This window comes from Centruroides sculpturatus, unplaced genomic scaffold (genome assembly GCF_000671375.1).
Source record: "Centruroides sculpturatus isolate CEXI.00-Female unplaced genomic scaffold, Cexi_2.0 scaffold47, whole genome shotgun sequence".
Classification (NCBI taxonomy): Eukaryota; Metazoa; Arthropoda; class Arachnida; order Scorpiones; family Buthidae; genus Centruroides; species Centruroides sculpturatus.
The window spans coordinates 98,373-117,209 of NW_019384385.1; the positions used below are offsets into that span (position 1 = coordinate 98,373).

General features: G+C 30.3%; 1 protein-coding gene across 1 annotated transcript in view; it reads right to left on the minus strand.

Moving 5' to 3' along the window:
• Nucleotides 1-18,837, minus strand: part of LOC111618033 (co-chaperone protein daf-41-like) — a 32,197-nt gene that overhangs the window by 4,259 nt on the left and 9,101 nt on the right. The window contains exons 2-5 of the mRNA XM_023359452.1: nt 14,003-14,119; nt 7,131-7,200; nt 3,528-3,626; nt 3,159-3,245 (exon numbers count right to left, since the gene is read on the minus strand). Coding sequence (XP_023215220.1) covers nt 3,159-3,245; nt 3,528-3,626; nt 7,131-7,200; nt 14,003-14,119 — 373 coding nt within the window. The remainder of the gene's footprint in view (nt 1-3,158; nt 3,246-3,527; nt 3,627-7,130; nt 7,201-14,002; nt 14,120-18,837) is intronic.

Here is an 18,837-nt window from a genome sequence, read left to right on the forward strand (position 1 = left end):
TTACATAAAAATATAGTACTTCAGTCTTTTATAAAGAAAATAAAAGTAAATTTTGCAAAGATATACAACTCATTATTTAAAAGAAAAAATGCAAGAATATCGTGTCTCAATTACAGATGAGAAAGCTTAATACTTTACAGAATTTAAAACATTAATTATAGAAATTATCCGTTTAATAATTTTAAATTTAAAACCGACCAAAAAATTTATTTAAAAAATTTAAAACATTAAATTATTAAATTACTAAATAAACAAAGTTTTAATTTCCTTTCTCTAACATGTAATTCGATATCAACTTCCTACAAGAACAAATAAAAAGTAAATGGGCGATAAAAAACGAACAAGGCGACACATAAACCGAGTTATCCAGAGAATGTACAGAAATTTAAGACAACTTGTTAAATGTCTGTATTATCGTCTGCACAACTTTCTCCTGCTCTTTTTCCATGCCATGTTCCAATACGATCTCATAGAAACGGTTGCTTGATCGATCACCTTTGATTGATTCTCGTCACGATCACTCGACCGGATATTTACATCTTCCACCTTATTGCTTTCCAATGTTCGTAATATTAAGTACACGTTAATCAATTTTTTAAATAATAAACATCGTTAATATCAATAAAACTCAGTAAAAATTTGAATAATTAAGTTTATATTCTTATAGAAAAATGCTGACTAAATAATTAAATACGTCGATCGTACCAACAAAGCGCAGGAAATCTCAACGAGGTAAAAACTTATACAAATTATTTTCGAACAGAAAATTAAAAATAATATTTACACGGATAAAAACAATAATTTGGCGTTGTAAAAATTACTTTTTTCAAAAAACTCTTTCCATTGTTAACTGGAAAATAAAGTAAAATTGCAGCAGATAAAGCGGTGGAGATTGGATGCGGCATTGGTCGTTGTTTGAATTGATAACTCTTAGATCGAGCATATCTTTTAGTTGGTTAGATGACAGCTTATTATGTCTTCGTCAAAAGCAGCTGCCCTGTTGACTGCTCACACACATCTTCACGTGATGACGGTCAGCCTACCAAGCAGGAAATTAAAGAATGTTGACAATGTTCACCCTCCAGTACACAAGTAACAATAATAATACCAAAGCGACATGATAAAGATAACTGAGTTTTTTGTTGAAAATTTACATTGATTTTAAATTACATCTTGATATTTTTACTAAAATAAAATACTTTAGTTTTGTAATGCTTTTAAATAAATAAATTCTTAAAATTGTTTAAATGTACCCAAGCCATGAATCAATAATTCATAATAAAATTATTGGGATTAAACTTGGATTAATTAATTTTCCTCAAAATGATAAGATATGTTGTATACAAACAACAAATCTTTACCTTTGAGGATATATTGTGTTTAAAACAAGCTATGTTAGTTCATTTTTTAATTTGAAAAAAAAGTCTATCTAAATAAGTTTATACAAAAGTAGTTAATAATATTAATTTTTGATTCTTCAATGTATATAGCATAAAACAAGAAAATTATTTGAGACAAAAATGCCAACTTTTTCATAGTGAAGTATTTTCAACAAACTTCCTTTAATTTCTCCATGTACATTATGTGTAATAGTATATTTATTGTAAAATTGATATGTCACTTTTAGCTATTTTAAATTTTATTTGGAAAATCAGAATGTAATAACAAAAACGAGGGGCATCAGCCCAAAATACATATTGGCACAACTGATTTAAAGACTAAAGCACACAGGAGAATAAAGTGGATAAGAAAAAAGTCCAGTGTAATATCAACACTTCATGGTATTTTTAAAAACAATCTAAAAAAGGGCATGGTTTCAACACAAAGAAATTTAAATGGTGTTTAATTTTAATTTTATGTCATCTTTTAATTAATTTTATATCATGTCATGATGTGCATGTTTTATGTTTTCAAAGTATTTATTATAAAAATGTCACACTATCTGTCAAACATTACCCATATCCCAAACAAAAATTTATTTAAATTTTCAAAGTATTTATTATATATTACATAAATGTTTTACTTAAAAAATTAATAAAATTATCAATTTAGAATCTGAAGAATGTAATATCTCACAAAATGATGTTATTTTTTATTGTCAAAATTTTAGAAATTAGAAATCAATTCTTCATGATTCTTAACAAATGAGCTATTTTACCTAAATATAATTATTGACACACTCCACATTGCACAATTTAAAGTCTTGATTTAGTAAATAGGATTTAACTTTACAATATTTAATTGAAAATACATTTATACAACTAAATTCTGAAGCATTTTCTTACAATCATTAAAAATATTAACTTAAAAATCTTGGTGGATAAGAAATTAACTTTTTCAATTGGGGATGTAACTGAAATTAAAGTTTACCCAAATGGCATTTTGAATCACGTGAACATTATTTTTAAATTTCAGCTTGAAAAGAATTTTAATTTATTTTCTTACTCTCAAATTAATATTTTAAAAACATTTAAAACCCAACCATATGAAAATACATAAACATCAGTTAAAGATTACACAATTATAAATCTTTCAATTTCATAATAAATAATAAGTTAGTAAGTTATGTATCTCTGAAAACTGATCCAAACCAGAAAGAATTTTAGTGCTTTTAGATATGTAATATTCTAATCATTTAGTAGTTTAAAAATGCTTACGTAAACCTTTAACAATGTTCCTAAAACAAGTAAAAATTTGTCTAATAAAATCATAACACTTTACAAATCATTTTATATCAGATCTATTAGAATTTTCATAATGTAAGTTTTATATCCCATTAAAATCCATTAAAACTGTTTTACATAATTTATTATGCACATGAATACACACTTTATTTGCTACTACTAATAGATTTCAAAGGCCAGAAATTATGAACTTTTTTACAGACAAAAGAAAATCTTTAAGTAGTTAATCTTTGATCAATAAAAATAAATTTTTATATTTCTGTTAAATATTTTATGAAAATTATTGCAAAATAATTTAAACTAAAGTAAACATTCATAAATTAGGGAATACTTTAAAACCAATGTTTACAAATTATTTCTGATTAGGTTTCTTTTTTTATAAATTTTAAAATCAGTAAATAATTTGGAATTCATAAAGCTTTCAAATATATCAATTAGCATAAAATTAGTTTTAATAAGCTTTTAAAATATTACCTCTTCAAAATCTGTGCCACTACCAACATCATCATCGGAATCATCTTCATCTCTCCATTTGTTAAAATCAACTTTCAACCAATGATGCTAAAAATATATTTATCATTAATTCATTGAATACGAAAATAATTACGGTAAATTTTGTTGTTATTTGCTTGACCACAAGGATTAAATGTTTTCCTCCTGGTTGATAAAATATCATTCATTTTGCTGCACCATGAATACTCACTCCTATTATTCAGAAGAATAAATAGGAAGAAATAAGCAGCGAAATATCCTAGCATTTAATTTCCACAATATTTTTATTGCATAATTCCAAAAATAACATTAAAAATAAATATTTAAGCATACTATTTAAATAGTCATTACCTTTTTGGCATCTTGAAGTAATCTGCTCCAATAAGGACCTTCCTCTGTTTTAATTAAAACAAATTCAACTCCCCGATCTCTAACAACATGTTTTGAATCCTAAAATTGATGAAGTATAGATAAATAAAGACATTAATAATTTGAAGTATTTGAATTAACTTATATTCACATCTAAATCTAATGATCATCATACTTGTCAAAATATGATAAGTACACAGATTTTTTAAAATAACTTCAATATGCTCATCATAAGCTTTAACAAAGATATATAAACAGCTAGTTGTTTACCTTTGCTAGTTAGTAGACAAGTTAGGCTTCATTTTTATTAATAAAATATTGTTCAAATAAAAAAAAAATTGGCAAATTTTTAAAAATAAGAGGATAGTAAAAACCTGCCTTTTTAGAAACCGATATTTTTACAATTTTTACTTGTTATATAATTGACTTAGTTAAATCATATTGTTATTTTTATGAACATTGTAAAATGCAAAACACATACAGTCGACCCCCCTATTATGTGGGTTCCTATAACGGAAATTCCTATAACATAGCGAAAAAATTGCGGCAGTATTCGTATAAAGGAACTCGTAAAACGTCGTTGCCGACTCATGTCGTGACAAGATTGGTCAAATCTGGACCAATAGTGGATGAGCAGCCGAACTACTTTCCACCGTCCAGCGCCACGCTATGGAGAGTTTAGGCAAGTAAGTTAAGTTTACTATCGTCTGCACAGTATGTAAATTAGGTACCGTAAGTCTAATACAGCACTAATTTTATACATTTCTTGTGAAAGAAACATTTCTTATTCAACGGCCATAAAAATTATTTCTATTAATGATGTCTCCAAAAATCAATGAATTTTTCGCAGAAAAATAATTTATCAGAAAACGCGGACGCCATTTGGTGTGCTGCTCCATGACGAAAACAAGCTTAAGCAATGGCGACATTGAACGGTGCATACTCGGTAAGTAATCCTACAATTTTTTGTTTATAGCATAGTTTATACAGATTATTCCCAAAAAATTATACGTGTTTTGGAAATGTTGAGTGGAATTAGTCTAGAATCGGTTAATTTTATAGAAGAAAACCTTTCAAACAGCATTAGTCCGTAAACTTCACACGTGTCGGACTGTGACTGGCTCATGTATTTAAGGATTCCTACAACGTAAAATTCTTATAAAGTGGAACGTATCTAAGCCTTATAGGGGGGTCTACTGTACTGTAAATACATTTAATTTTTTAAATTTAATTACCATCCGACATTATTCTACAAAGATTTGCCACCAGGGGCAGCTGAAAATCTATATATATCAACACTTGCTTTTAGTGGCTATAAGCTACAGTCCCTGAGTAGTCAGGATGGAAAATGCAAGACGTCTGAAGTATCACCTGTTCAAATTTTAAACATTTGTTTTTAATTACACCATGCTTTCATTGTTTTTAAAGGGAGTTTTTAATTTTGACCAGGGCTGTGGAGTCAGTCATGGAGTTTTGGTGTTGGAGTTGGAGTCGTCAAAAAATTCGCTGACTCCGACTCCTTTTTACTTCCCAACTTGTAATGTATATAAAACGGAAAAGTATTGGAATCATGTCAAATTTGACCCTCCAAGTTTTTTTTTGCAAATCTGCACGTTTGGAAACCTCCCGAAACCCTAAAAAATTCAATAAAAGAGAGAAAATTCGCATGCGCAAGCTGGCATCTAATTTGTTTAATTTCTTTATTTTCTGTTCTGAGATATTAAAAAAATCTCAGAATGAGTAAAGTTTAAGAAACAAAATGTGGCACTGTAGCTTCCATACACAAGCTACAGTACATTACTGTAATACTATTAAATTTTGGGTCTTAATTAAAGGTCGACAGGGTGAAAACATAAAAGCGGTCATGTGGGTCATATCTCTTAACGACTATTTTACTGGTTATTAGCATTCAAAATTAAAAAAAGAAATAAAAATTGTCTCTACCCTCAAAGTAAGCTTTTTTTGTCATTTTATAATAGTACAGTAAAACCTGTTAAGACGTTAGAATGTATATGGGGACATGATTTAGTTCAACTACTTTGACGCTTAATAACTAACTCCTGTGTTAAACCATCTGACTCCGATTCTGAATACTCTGACCACAGAAATTATTAGGCTTCCAACAGGGTGAACAAAATCATGCCTCACACACACAGTCTAACATCCATACATATAAAAAAAAACCTCGAATCTTTTGAATATCTCAAAATTTCAAGATGTCCTGAGTCCAAAAATGTAAAAATTGGTAGGGACCATTTTTTGATCGAGCGCTACACTTTCCCTCTGTTATATATAACAGCTGAAAAAGTAAAAATTATCGAATACATATTTACATATTACTTAGAAGAGTCTTTTAACTTTGGAATAAAAAGTTTCTATGTTTTATCTTTACTGCAACTCTATTTATTAAATCTTTTATTCTGAGGTTACATGATGACATCAGAATTTCCAGGTCTCTTTCAGTAACATGTTCGCCTCTGGTCAGAGTCGGATGGCAAGGAAAAGTCGGAGTCGGTACATTTTTGCATGACTCCACAGCCCTGATTTTGACAGTCAAGTAGCCAAAAAATAAAGGTCAGTCATGTCAAAAGTGTATTCTGAAACATTGAAATAAAATAAATGGCGATTCTTACTTCAACAGACACTGTCTTTAAAAATTAGTTTTTAATTTTTTAAATTTAATTACCATATGGTATTATTCTGTAACATACTGTTTTATTTGCTCATTTATATAATCTTTTCTTTTGACAAACAACGGTCTTACTGTAAAATATGATTTAACTCAAAATTTTCTATGAAACTGTTTTATTTACATAAATTCAGCTTTGTTATAATAAAAATAAAATTGTTCTTTTTCTTTCAGAACAGAATATGTTTCTGTTGAGAGTACAAATCTCCAGTGAAATGTAGTAATATGCTATAGCAATTAAGTTTTTTCTTTGTGTATTATAAGCATTATTTTTTCATTATTGTATACTAGCTGTATCCAGCAACGTGTTGCTGTTGCTCAAAACATATCTATTATAAATGTATAACACTCCCTGTGGAGGGAATTTCGAAAAATCCCTTTTTAGTGTACATTCTCTTGATGTACTTTATTAAAACACAATTAACCACATCTAAAATAGTATAATACAAGCTGAGTTCTTCACAATAAGCCTTAATTTTGTCCCTCTTTTCCATGGTGGGAATTTCAACATCTATATAATATAAAAACATGCATGTATTCAAATACAACGTTGTTTCAAAATTTCAAAGCAATCAGTGAAGAACTTTCGGAGATTTAAGATTTTGAACAAACATTTACATTTTTATTTATATAGATTTCAAACTTATATGAAAAGAATTAATGGTCCACATATTTAAAATTCACATCACTTGGCAATATTGAAGAATGATGTTTAATATTTATAGTGAAGATTTGTTTCCAAATGTTCTTTAGCACTTCACAAGGGTAGTGTTTTTATGAGAACATATCAAAATTTGACTGTACTGTACATAAAATCTAGAAAAATTTGTATTTAAATAACCTGTTTAAACTTTATTTACTAGTAAATATGTAAAAAAATTCAGATTAACACTAACCTCTGGTTTTACTTCTTTAAAAAAGTTTAAAGTTACTTCATATTCTTTATTGTCTGGGCCTCCTTTACCCCTAAAAATACAATATCAATATTAAATAAAATATATGAATGTGATTTATTAGTTAATAAATCACTTTCACAACTTCAATAATTAAATTGGTCAAGTTTGTTAACCTGACCAATTTAATTATTTTTATCAACAGAAAGTTCTTATTTGACAATTCTTTAATTTAATATTCTGTCAAATTTCTGAAAATCAATCACAAGAGTTTAAAAAAAATTATATCACCAGTTGTTCTATCATTCTTTTATTATAATCCCCTACACTTAATTAAATTTTAATAGTATTAATGCTGAAATTATTAATACATATTCCAAATTTTTTCCAATGCTAATATAAGTTATTTAAAATTACAACAATTCAAGTACAGTGGTACCTCAGGATACGAACACCCCAGCATACAAAATTTTCAAGATACGACATGAAATTCAAACATATTTTTGCTCCACAATAAGAACAAAAACTCACCATACGAAGTTACATTAGTTCGCAGCGCCATTTTTTATTCACTTCTGTTCGTTGGTCTCAGTCCGTGTGTTTGCTTCATCGTGGAAGGATCTCGCTTGGTAAAGGAAATCTTGAGGTATTATCAGAAAGTGACTGATTTTATTGAAAAGCAACATCCCAAAAAGGTTCACACTGGCCGTATTGCTGCTCGGAGTAATGACGTTTGACTAAGACATTTTAGAAACATTTTAAAAAGTAGGTAAAGCCAAACCTTTTTGGATAGATATTTTACCAAGTGACCTCTATCCAGTGAAAGTGCTGGTGGAAGTGAAGGAAAGAAAGCAAAAAGCAGTGAATAAAAATTTTAAAAAATAAATAATGCATAAAATTTACTGTATACTTTGTTGTTGCAGCCGTCTTGGCAGAAAATGCCAGACTTCGTAACTTGAAAGGTGTACTAGACACCTTTGCCAATATAATGAGTGCATATCGGGGAGAACTACTCTGCGAAGTGATTACGGCAAAGGCAAGTTTTGAGAATTTTTTTTCTAGCCAATTGGATTTATCATTTAAAATGTGTTTAAGAGAATTTTTTTAATGTATAAATTCATTNGAAGGAAAGAAAGCAAAAAGCAGTGAATAAAAATTTTAAAAAATAAATAAAAAATAAAACAACACTAATTTTTTAAAATCTTTTCTAAATTATTTTAAAGTTATTGTTACATTATGTTATGTAAGTTAAGTTTTAGTATCATTTCCCTTCTCCCTCTCCTCCGCCACCAGTTTACACTTCCACCGTCATCTATCCTCAAAGGTAAAGTGCAAATAAAACTACATTTTTTTTTTTTACCAATTATTATTCTCTTACGGTTATACATTTACAACTACAAAATGCATTTTTCAGTGTTTTCCTTACTATAGTTATTATTATTTTTAAATGTATTACTTAGCTTTAATTTGAGTGTGTTTTTCGTGTTGGAACGAATTATTTGGTTTTACATGTAATCATATGGGGAAAAATGATTCACCTTAAGACATTTCCATGATATGATCCGAGTGTTGGAACGGATTAATTTCGTATCCTGAGGTACCACTGTATACTGAAAATTCATCAGAATAATACTTTTTATTTAATGTCATTTTTAAAGCTAGAATCCTTAGAAGCTTCAAAAACATTTAAACTATTGACTAGATTCTAATATCAAATAATTTCCATTAAGTTAAAAAATTTTGTTCATTTTCATTAACTTTATATACAGGATTTTTCAAAAGAAATGCACTACAGATGGGAGTAGGTTGTAAGTAAAGCATCAAGGCAAGTGTGTAATATATTGGTTATATGATATATCAGTGTTTTTCAACCTTCTTGAATAAGCGACCCCTTTACAAGTTAAAAAATTCTGGCAACCCCCAGGGCCATATTAAAACTGTCAGTGATTTTAAAAACTATGTATTTAAGTCTCTTTCTGTTGAGATCTAAATATCGATCAAAAAACCAATTGTACTGTAAAATAAACAGGCACAGCCTTCTCACTGATATTGTAGTTTTTTTTTATTGTAGTGTAGGACTCACAAACACTTGTCTTTTTCTTTTACCCACAATCACCCGTGTAAGGCTTTGTGACCCCCCGGGGGTTTGCGACCCACAGGTTGAAAAACACTGATATCATTTTGGGTCTACAGTACTATCAAATTAATTGCACAAAATTCTTGTGCGTGGTGGACTCACTTTCAATTAATGTATTGCATAGTTCTGTAACTCAACATACTGGGGCTTAATTTTTATGGAATTGAAAAGATCAGTTGAAAACAACTTTTATTCTGATCAATTTCTTAAGAGCATGCATTTTTTACAAGATATTTGTCAGAGACATTATAAAAGAACTGCACTGATTTTGATTTAAAAAGATTGTCATGATCTACACATATTCTGATTATAATTATATAATTAATAAAAAATATTTTTCAAATTACTTTTAGGTTTATAGATGACATGAAAATGATTCCTATTCTGGACAATTATAATGTTGGTGCACTCGTTCTGTCACAGTGTGTACTATCTTTAAAATTTCTTTTCTTAATTTTTCAAAATAATTTTTTAATTAAAGTTTTTATATTTTACAAATTTCTTATCCTACATATTTTTCTCGCATAGTCAACCAATGCAATTAATTTAGAATAATTCTTTGTGTTTAACTTGTAGACAAAATTGGTGAAATGAGCTGTGCACACAATCAAAATTTTTGTGCACTGCACAAAATTTTGATTGCACTGAATTATTAAGTGCAATATACAAGTGTGTGCACACTATCAGGAATCCTGTATGGAGGAAAAAACAACTTTAATATGTTCTTTGTCTGGATATATGATAAAATGCTTCGTTTTTCATGACGTGAAATCTCAAACACCTTTTTAAAATAGCCTGTATATATTGTCAACAGCAATACATTGCTCCTAGAAGAGGTTCATATTGCAATTTTTCCACAATGAATAATATGAAGTAAATTAAAATGCCCATTTTAATTCTAAAATCATAATTTATGTTAAAATAACACAAGTAAATACCCTAATTAATGCATAAAACAATAAAAAAATAATAATAGATTAAAAACAATGAAAAAGTAAATAATGCAATCAAAAGCAGATGAATTTAGTGCAGCTAGGCTTGTTCAACAGGTGTCCCAAACTCTATCAACTGATTTAGAAAATTAATGGATTATCACTGTAGCACAAAGTGCATGGATTCCAACTTGTTCCAACTCAAACACTCAAGGTTGAATACCTAGAGTATTTGAGTTCTGAGATACCACTGTACTCCAATCCATTCTTTTGCTTACTCATTTTTTACATTTCTGTCTTGTTTAAACTTGCTCTTGGTAACAACCTTTTAGTAAGAATTTTTCAGCTAAGTAGCCATTAACTTTCTGCTAATTCAAAGTGCACAGGAATAGATCACAATGCATTGCAACTTGCAACACATGTGATTTATTACTTAAATTTGTGTTCACAGATAATTATTCAGTAAATTAGATATCTTGTGTAACTGATCTTAAATTTATTTTACGTACAAAACTTTATTGATTAATTATTTTAAACAATAAAAGCATTAACTGTGTCAAGATTACAGACAGGAGAGAGAGAGAGAGATTAAAATATTAAAAAATGTAACCAAATGATGAATCAGCAACTTTTATTTAAAGTAACTGGGATTAAACTTGGATTATTTTACTGTTCCTCAAAATTAATTAGATATGCTGTATGTCAACAACAATCTTGCCCTTTGAGGAAAATTTTATCACAAAAATACATATCAGAAATAACTCATAAAATAAATAACCTTGTCAGCTCTATATTTAGAATAAAGGAACAAAGTCCATAGGATGAGCAAACAAAACTAAAATTATTATTTATATTATATATATATATTTTTTATATATTCAATTTTCTCCTCTCATACACAGTGAATCTATTAAGTTTTAGGATGTAATTATTTGTAAAGAGAGCACTGGCTACACCATCTATTGGCCAATGACAGATTTTGATACATGTATGTCTTGACTTGTTACATATGAAGTTTTGCAAAGATCAAAGTTGTTTTGTGCCATGTATAGTTGAATGTGATTGAGTGAAGAGCTCTCATCATGGATTCAGATATGGTGCAACAAGTGACAATAAAGTTGTGCTGTAAAGCTGGTTAAACTGCAATGCAAACAGCTGAACTGATTTCAGCCTAAGGTGATGAAACACTATCACAATCCAACATTTTCTGCTAGTACGCATGATTTCATGATGGACGAAAAGATGTTGAAGATGACCCTGGGAATGGTCACCCTAGAGTGCATATACTTTTTGTTTCAGATGAATCGATTTGTAAGATCGAACCAGTCTTTGTCATACTAAGGTACTTTGTCATACAATTGAAAGATTTTTTTTGGCACCATACAGTAAAAGCAACTTGGAAATCAAATTCTCTTTGAAATGGACCATTGATTAATATATTCATCAAATTGCTAACATTTATTACATCTAGTGTATTGCATTTGGGGTTTTAATGAGATTCATTTCATTAAAACCAATATAACTCCTCCTCCACTTAAAATTATTATACAGCGATCTAGGTTTGTTACACTTACACCTTCTACCCATAGATATACAGTAGACCCTCATTATAATCATGCTTTTTTTTGTCCCCAAATTTTAAAAGCATTTGAGTCAATAAATTTTAAATTACCAATTACCATTGAATTTCTTTTTGCAATGAAATATGGTATCTTATTCCTACCATTGTCCTTGAAACTACCATTGCAGGTGAAACAATAAATTCATCAGGATCTAAATATGCAAAACATGTGGACAGATCGATTATCATTAACATTTCCTTTTGATATTAAAAGTTGTTTATTTATTGGTTTCAAGAGGTCCCCTCATTTACAAGTTTCTGTGAATTCAAAATTTCATGCCTTTATGTGAATTGATAGTATTGCATCCATTCATACAAAGGCATGAAATTTTGAATTCACCAGGGGCTGTATTCTGGTCACTGTCTCTGGTCTCTCGTAAGCTGGTCGCTGATTGGCTAATCATTTGGATTAACCAATCAGCGACCAGCTTGTGGGAGACGAGAGACCAGAGACAGTGACCAGAATATGGCCCCAGGTGTAAGGAAAAGATTTCTTTATTTCTGAACATAAAGTTCTAAAATTTTTACACAGTAGTAACTTCATTTTTTTACAGAATTTTTACTCTTAATTTTATAAGTTTTGATTATTTTTTAAATTTTCAAATACTGTATTTATAATTTTTATTAAAAAATATATATTACACAAATTTTTAATAAGCGATTTATTGTGAAATATAGTACAGTATAATAAAATAGCAACTGATATTTTGTTTTTATAATGACAGTATTTGTCTTTAAATGTCATTGTTAAAGAAACAATGCATTTGTGGTATTACATAAACATCAATTAATTAATATGATATAACCACGAATAAAATTTGGTATTGCAAAACTACACTTGCTGATGAAAGAATAGAGGATAGAGATTCTATTGCATGTATAATCTGTTTAGTATTCTGTTATATCACGCTTCTTCCGTCTCTCTCGACAAGCATGATATAAAATGGGGTTACTGTATCAAAGCATTTTTGAAGTAATTCTGAAATGTACAAAAACACACCATCATACAGAAACTATCACATGTGTCTTAGTATGAAATTTTCCATTGCTTTTTCATGAATTTGCAGACAAAAGTTGTTGTTAAATTAAACCACTAGTCACAAAAAAGTGAAAAAACTACCAGTAGCAAGATCCCTAATTTATCAGATATTTTAATAATGATGTTTTTACTTACCATTTATAAGTTTTAAGTACAGTATTTTCCATTATTGAAAGTTAAACATCTTTCTTTGCTGTCAACTATAAGTTGACTTTAGCCATGGTGGTTGCCATCTTTAATCTTTTTTATTAAAGATTACCCTTCTACCTTCCTTTCAGATTAGTTTGATCACTATAGTTTGTTCGTATTACAATTTGAACGATCAGACTAATCTTGGATCAGTTTGATTCAAGAAGTATATGCACCCCTAGTGAGCGTTAAAATGAAGATGTGACTGACAGGATTCAACAACTGCTGATTTTACAAATCACCTGTCAGTAAGAATGATATCAGAAGTGTGTATCAGCAAGGACACTGTGCAGAAGATCATCACAGAAGATTTGAAGAAAAAGAAACTATAAAAGATTCATTTCACTCTCTCTGAAGAACAGAAAGAGTAGCAAAATGCTACATGCCAAGATTGACTGGAACAGCAGTTTGTGCTTAACCACACTCCTCATCCACCAAATTATTGTTCCTCCTGCTGATTATTTTCTATTCCCCACAGTGAATTACCAACTAAATGGCATCATTTTGACTATTTGATATTCAGGCAATTGTGATAACAGAACTAAGTCTATTCCAGTTGCCAAGTTCTACAGTGGAATGAAGAAACTATATGACCATGTCAGTGATTTACAGACTTAGGACAGACATATCTTGAAGGATAAATAATAAACAAGTTATTTCATTCATGTATGTATTTTACATTAAATCAATCCTAAAACTTAGTAGAGGCACAGTAATTTCTCTCTCAATGCACCATAAAGTATTGAGAGAAAAATTACTTGGAAATATGTTAGGCAAAAGAATCAGTCATACTTCAGCTGAGATTAGAATTAGACCATTCACAAGGTAGAGAGACACATGCTTTTGTTTACATTAGATGACAACTTACCTGGAATACAATACAGCAATACAGAAAAATCTGGCTAACAATTTGGGCATTTTAATTAGTAATATAACTCATTTTAAACTAAAACTTACTTGAAATACAATTTATCCTTTTCTAACTGAATTGTAGGATTTTTACAATCTTCCAAAGCTATCTTCAAATATATAAGATGTTTCCTTTGAGCCCATAGAACAGGAGGAGGAAGAAGTCTGAAAGTCATCATTTTTAAATTATTCAAAAAAAATTAAATTATTAAATTATTAAACATTTAAATAATATAATAAAAACTACACAAATTATATCAATTATATTATATAAAGTCCTTTGTTCAAGAAATATTTAAATTTATTTATTTCCATTAAGAAATTTAGTGTCTAATAGACATAAAAAACTATCCTCAAAACAATGGACTTGCTTCACTTTCAAAATTAATTAATGAATTATTGGAAGCATTAATTAAACTGCTAACAATTCAGTTAGTGAGAGCAATTCAGTTACCCTTATTTTTAATAACAGCGACAAAATATTTATTTTATTTAACTAGGATATTGAGCAACTTTGTCGTATCGCAACAGAATTGAAAGCAGGAAAGAAAAAAGTGACCTCTGCAGTTGGCTGGCCACAGGAAATTTGACCCTTGCCTGCCAATTACAGAGAGGCAATCAAAGAACAAAGCAAATGTCATTGATTGCTTTGTGCTGTTTTGTTTGTTTTTCGTGCCTATTTTCCATTAGGCACACACAATGCTGTTTTTACCTTTGACTCCTAAACTCAGTTATTGTGCACTCAGTCGTGTCAGGAAGCAGAAACATTGTCACTTTGTTTTTGATTTAGCCTACATTGGAGTCAATCACAAACCCTTATCTTTTACATTTAAACGGACACACATTATATTATTGGATTACTCATCGAAATTAATAAAAAATGGAAAAGGTTCAAAATTGGCTCATCAAACTCTGAGAACGAACTCAATTCCATAAGCTCATAGAATAATCACTAGTGACCTTGGGAATTGGCCAACGAAGTCACATGATTTGTGTGATATTGCTTTGTTACAGGTGCTTGTGCTAGGACCATATATCTCAAAAACAAAGTCTTGGACTCCCATTTTTTGGATTCCTCATCACAATTAATGAAAAATGGCAAAGTTTAATGAAAATTGATCAATCAAACTATGCAATCAAATGTAATTTTGTAAGCCATACAGAAGAGGCTCCACTAAGGCTACCCTCAAATATTCATTCATTTGATGAAAAATAAAACTAGAACACCAAAATTATATATTCTCATTAATGATTTTTATTGCTTTGTATTTATATTTTGAATTTTATTTAGGGTTTAGCATTTTAAGTATTTGTTATGAACAGGCGTGTATGCAGGTTTACCACACACCTGTTCATCATAAATATTTTAAGCATTTACAAATTCTTGTAGCATTTTAGTGAAAAACTGGTGACAGCTTAAACAGCTGTTGCTAGTTTTTCACTAAAATGCTACAAGAATTTAGATTTAGCAACAACTTTCTTAGCACAAAATAAACGTCTTCCAAATATTAACACTGTATTGAGTAATAAACATCCACAAACAAAACCTTTTTTTTTTTTTATCAGTGTTGTATTTGACACAAAACCCACTAATGTTTTCAGCCTCCACCAAGTTAGTTCAGCACCTGAAGAAGGCCTTGGTGTAGGCTGAAAATGTTAGTGTGTGTTGTGTCGAATACAACACTGATTAAAAAAAAGGTTTTGTTTGTGGATGTTAGTTTCTTAGCGAAATGTGCTAAGAAATAAACGTCTTCCAATTGGTTAAAGCATCTTAAAAACCTTAGTTGTTAAGATGTTTTAACTAGTGATGGAACAATACCAAAATTTTTCAAGATTTGGATTCTTTTGAATACTTTCTAAAGTTTACTTTAGTTTAGAAAACTTAACAATTTATATTACAAGCACAATACATTCATTAATTAATAAACATAAAGCTTAAGAATGGAAAATGATTGGGAAATCCAGAATCAAACTTTTGAAAGAAACCCAAAAATTCTAATTTATATCTAGTTATGCATGCTTTTCTTGAAATAAATTTGTAATCTTATTGCAGATAAAGTTAATATTGCAAACACTACCCCACACAAATTACAGCTAATTCCCTTTTAGTGGAAAAAAACCCAAACTATCCCATTGTGTCATCTAAGGTTGCCATCTTTGAAAACTGATTCAATGTCCTGAGGCAGGAGGAAGGTAATGAGAAGATGCATTTGCTTTTTTAATGCTTCTCACAATTGGTATGCCTCTTAAATGCTGCAATTTTCCATAGTATTTAACACTAAATGAGGTTCAGCAAATCATGTAACAAGCCATACAAATATCATCATCATCACAAGTTAACCAAGTTTTGAATTAATTTACTTGAGCCATGTTTTCCTAAATGCACTGTGTGTGTACTTATTCAAGGAAAAGAAGAATTAAATGAATGCCTAGACTGATTCATCTTAAAAAAAATCAATTTTTAAAACTTAAAATGGCAATAAATTTATCACAATGGGCATGTCTTGTAAATGATAAATTAGATTCATTCAATTCAGAGTTGGTGAATATCAACTCGAGATTTGCAGACTGTATTTGTCTGCAAATCTCTGAGTTTAAAGTTATTAGTATTTGACTTGAGATTCGGAGTTTGTAAATATCAATTTATCAATAACTCGAGAGTTAACCCTAACTCATGTTAGTGAATACGGAGTAAGTGGGACAACAGTAGTGAATTCGATCCTGGTCCTTATTTCTAATCCCGGGATTATACTTATCCAATCCCGGAATCATTTCGGTATTGAGGGTTAATAAAAAATAAGAAAATCTTACAGAAATCAAAATTTAGACAAAAATCAACGTATTTTACAGTATACACCTAGTTAATTTAATCACTCTAACTAATCTGACTTAGAGTCAGACTAACCAGACTTAAAATCACTGTTTCATGTTAAATTTATTCTTTTTTAAGCATCACTGAGATCTCTTTAAACTCACATAAATTGAAAAAAACCTTTATGTAACAAACTATGCAAATAAACGTTGAAAATTAACAAAAATCTCTCTTAACATCGACTAAATAGACTACTTTCATATAACAACCTAGTAAGTAGGTAGTAAAGTAAGTTTCTTAGCAAAAAGTATTTAAAAATAATATTAATCAGTCACATTTTTCTTAAATATAAAGAAAACTAATCTAATAGGAACATTCTAATTTGAATTGCGAAAATATGATCTGAGAAATAACAACGCATCCAGTGTCTCATCACCAAGTCTGCTTCTCAATTTGTTGCACATATATGCAGCTGCTGAGAAAACGCGTTTAGGTTTGATGGAAGTTGGAGGAATCGTTAGTAAATACTTATAAGCTTCGAGGACACGGGGAGGATGGAAAGAAACAGTCCGGTCGACACGGATCGGGATTGTAGGAGTAAAGGCTACAATCCCGATTGTTTCGATCATTGTAAGCATGTCTTTCAAAAAATAAACGCGTTAATTTTGTAAATTCGGTCTCTGTGTAAGTCTCTCAGCATCCAGCAAACCACTACCCTGAAACGTAAAAAGACTTTCTCGCATCATCCTGACAGATCGCAGGCAAGGCGAGGGTCGTAACCTTTTCACCTAAGGTCAACCCCCCTAAGCAAGAGGCGTCGGGTCTATATTAACCACACTGGCAAAACAAGATGGCTGACACATTGACAGGTAAAACACACTGAGTAGTGCTCTCGACTGCGCCAGAAAATCGATTGGCGCCCGCAAAAATTCAAAAATACAAAAATGAAGTATATTACCAAGTAACCCAGTGAGAACTGCTTGCCTATCATTTTAGTTGAAAATACAAGTTTTATTCCAAGCAAGCAAGCCCGCTAGGTTAATTTCTGCTGCTTACTTGGAATAAAATTTCTTGTATTTATATTAAAATGATAGGCAAGCAATTCTGTTAAAAGCACTGGCACTAAACGTTTCACTTCATGCAGTCTATTTTGCAACTTTTTTTAAAATGATGTCAATCCCGAAAATCTCGGGATTAGGAAAACTTAATCCCGAAAATTTTGGGACTGAAAAGTGATCGGGATCCCGATTTTCGAGATCCCGGGATCAAATCCTCTAGACAAGTGACTCTCATCAATACATTCTAAGGAATCTCTCAAATACAGTCTGCAATTCATCCCCCAATATAACATTGGTATTGAAGATGAAATCTACAGGACTGATTCCCTTGGCATCATAACATTCAGATAATGAATCTACAATTACTGTAAGTAGGAAGTCAGTTTCAAGATTTATGCTAATGTGAGGCTCTGGACAGGTCCGAACCCTCACTAAAATTTGCATTAAAATAATTTTGTTTTAAAGAAAAAATATAGTAGTTAAAAATAAATTTTTTAAATATGAAAATGTGATGCTAAGTTTTAAACAATAGAATAATGTAAGTCCGTCGACCATCTCCGGTTGGAGATCAAATTAAACATTGATTTTGAGATTTTGACCTCTCCCGCACCCCCGAAAGGTTTCGAATTGTCATCAGGTGACAAGGTGACCAATCGGAAAGCGGAATTGGAGGAAATGGATAAAACCCCACACATTCAAGGATGCAACGGCGTCTTCTCCTGAAAGTTCCAAGTGACGGATCTATTGTAGTGTGTGTGTCTTGTGCCCATCTTCATCTCCATTTCCTGACTTCAGATCAACATCTTTCCATCAACAGAAGTCGACCTCATCGTCCCGGAGCCGTCAAGACATCAATGGAAGTGTTCATTTGCAAACAAGGGACACTCCTTCAAAATGGGACTATCTTGGAAAGGAGAGGACGATCCAGAGACCACTGTCGCCATAGAACTTCCAAGATCACAGAAATCTTGTAAGCATCTTTCTTGCATAATAAACAGGTTGTGCAGTTGTAA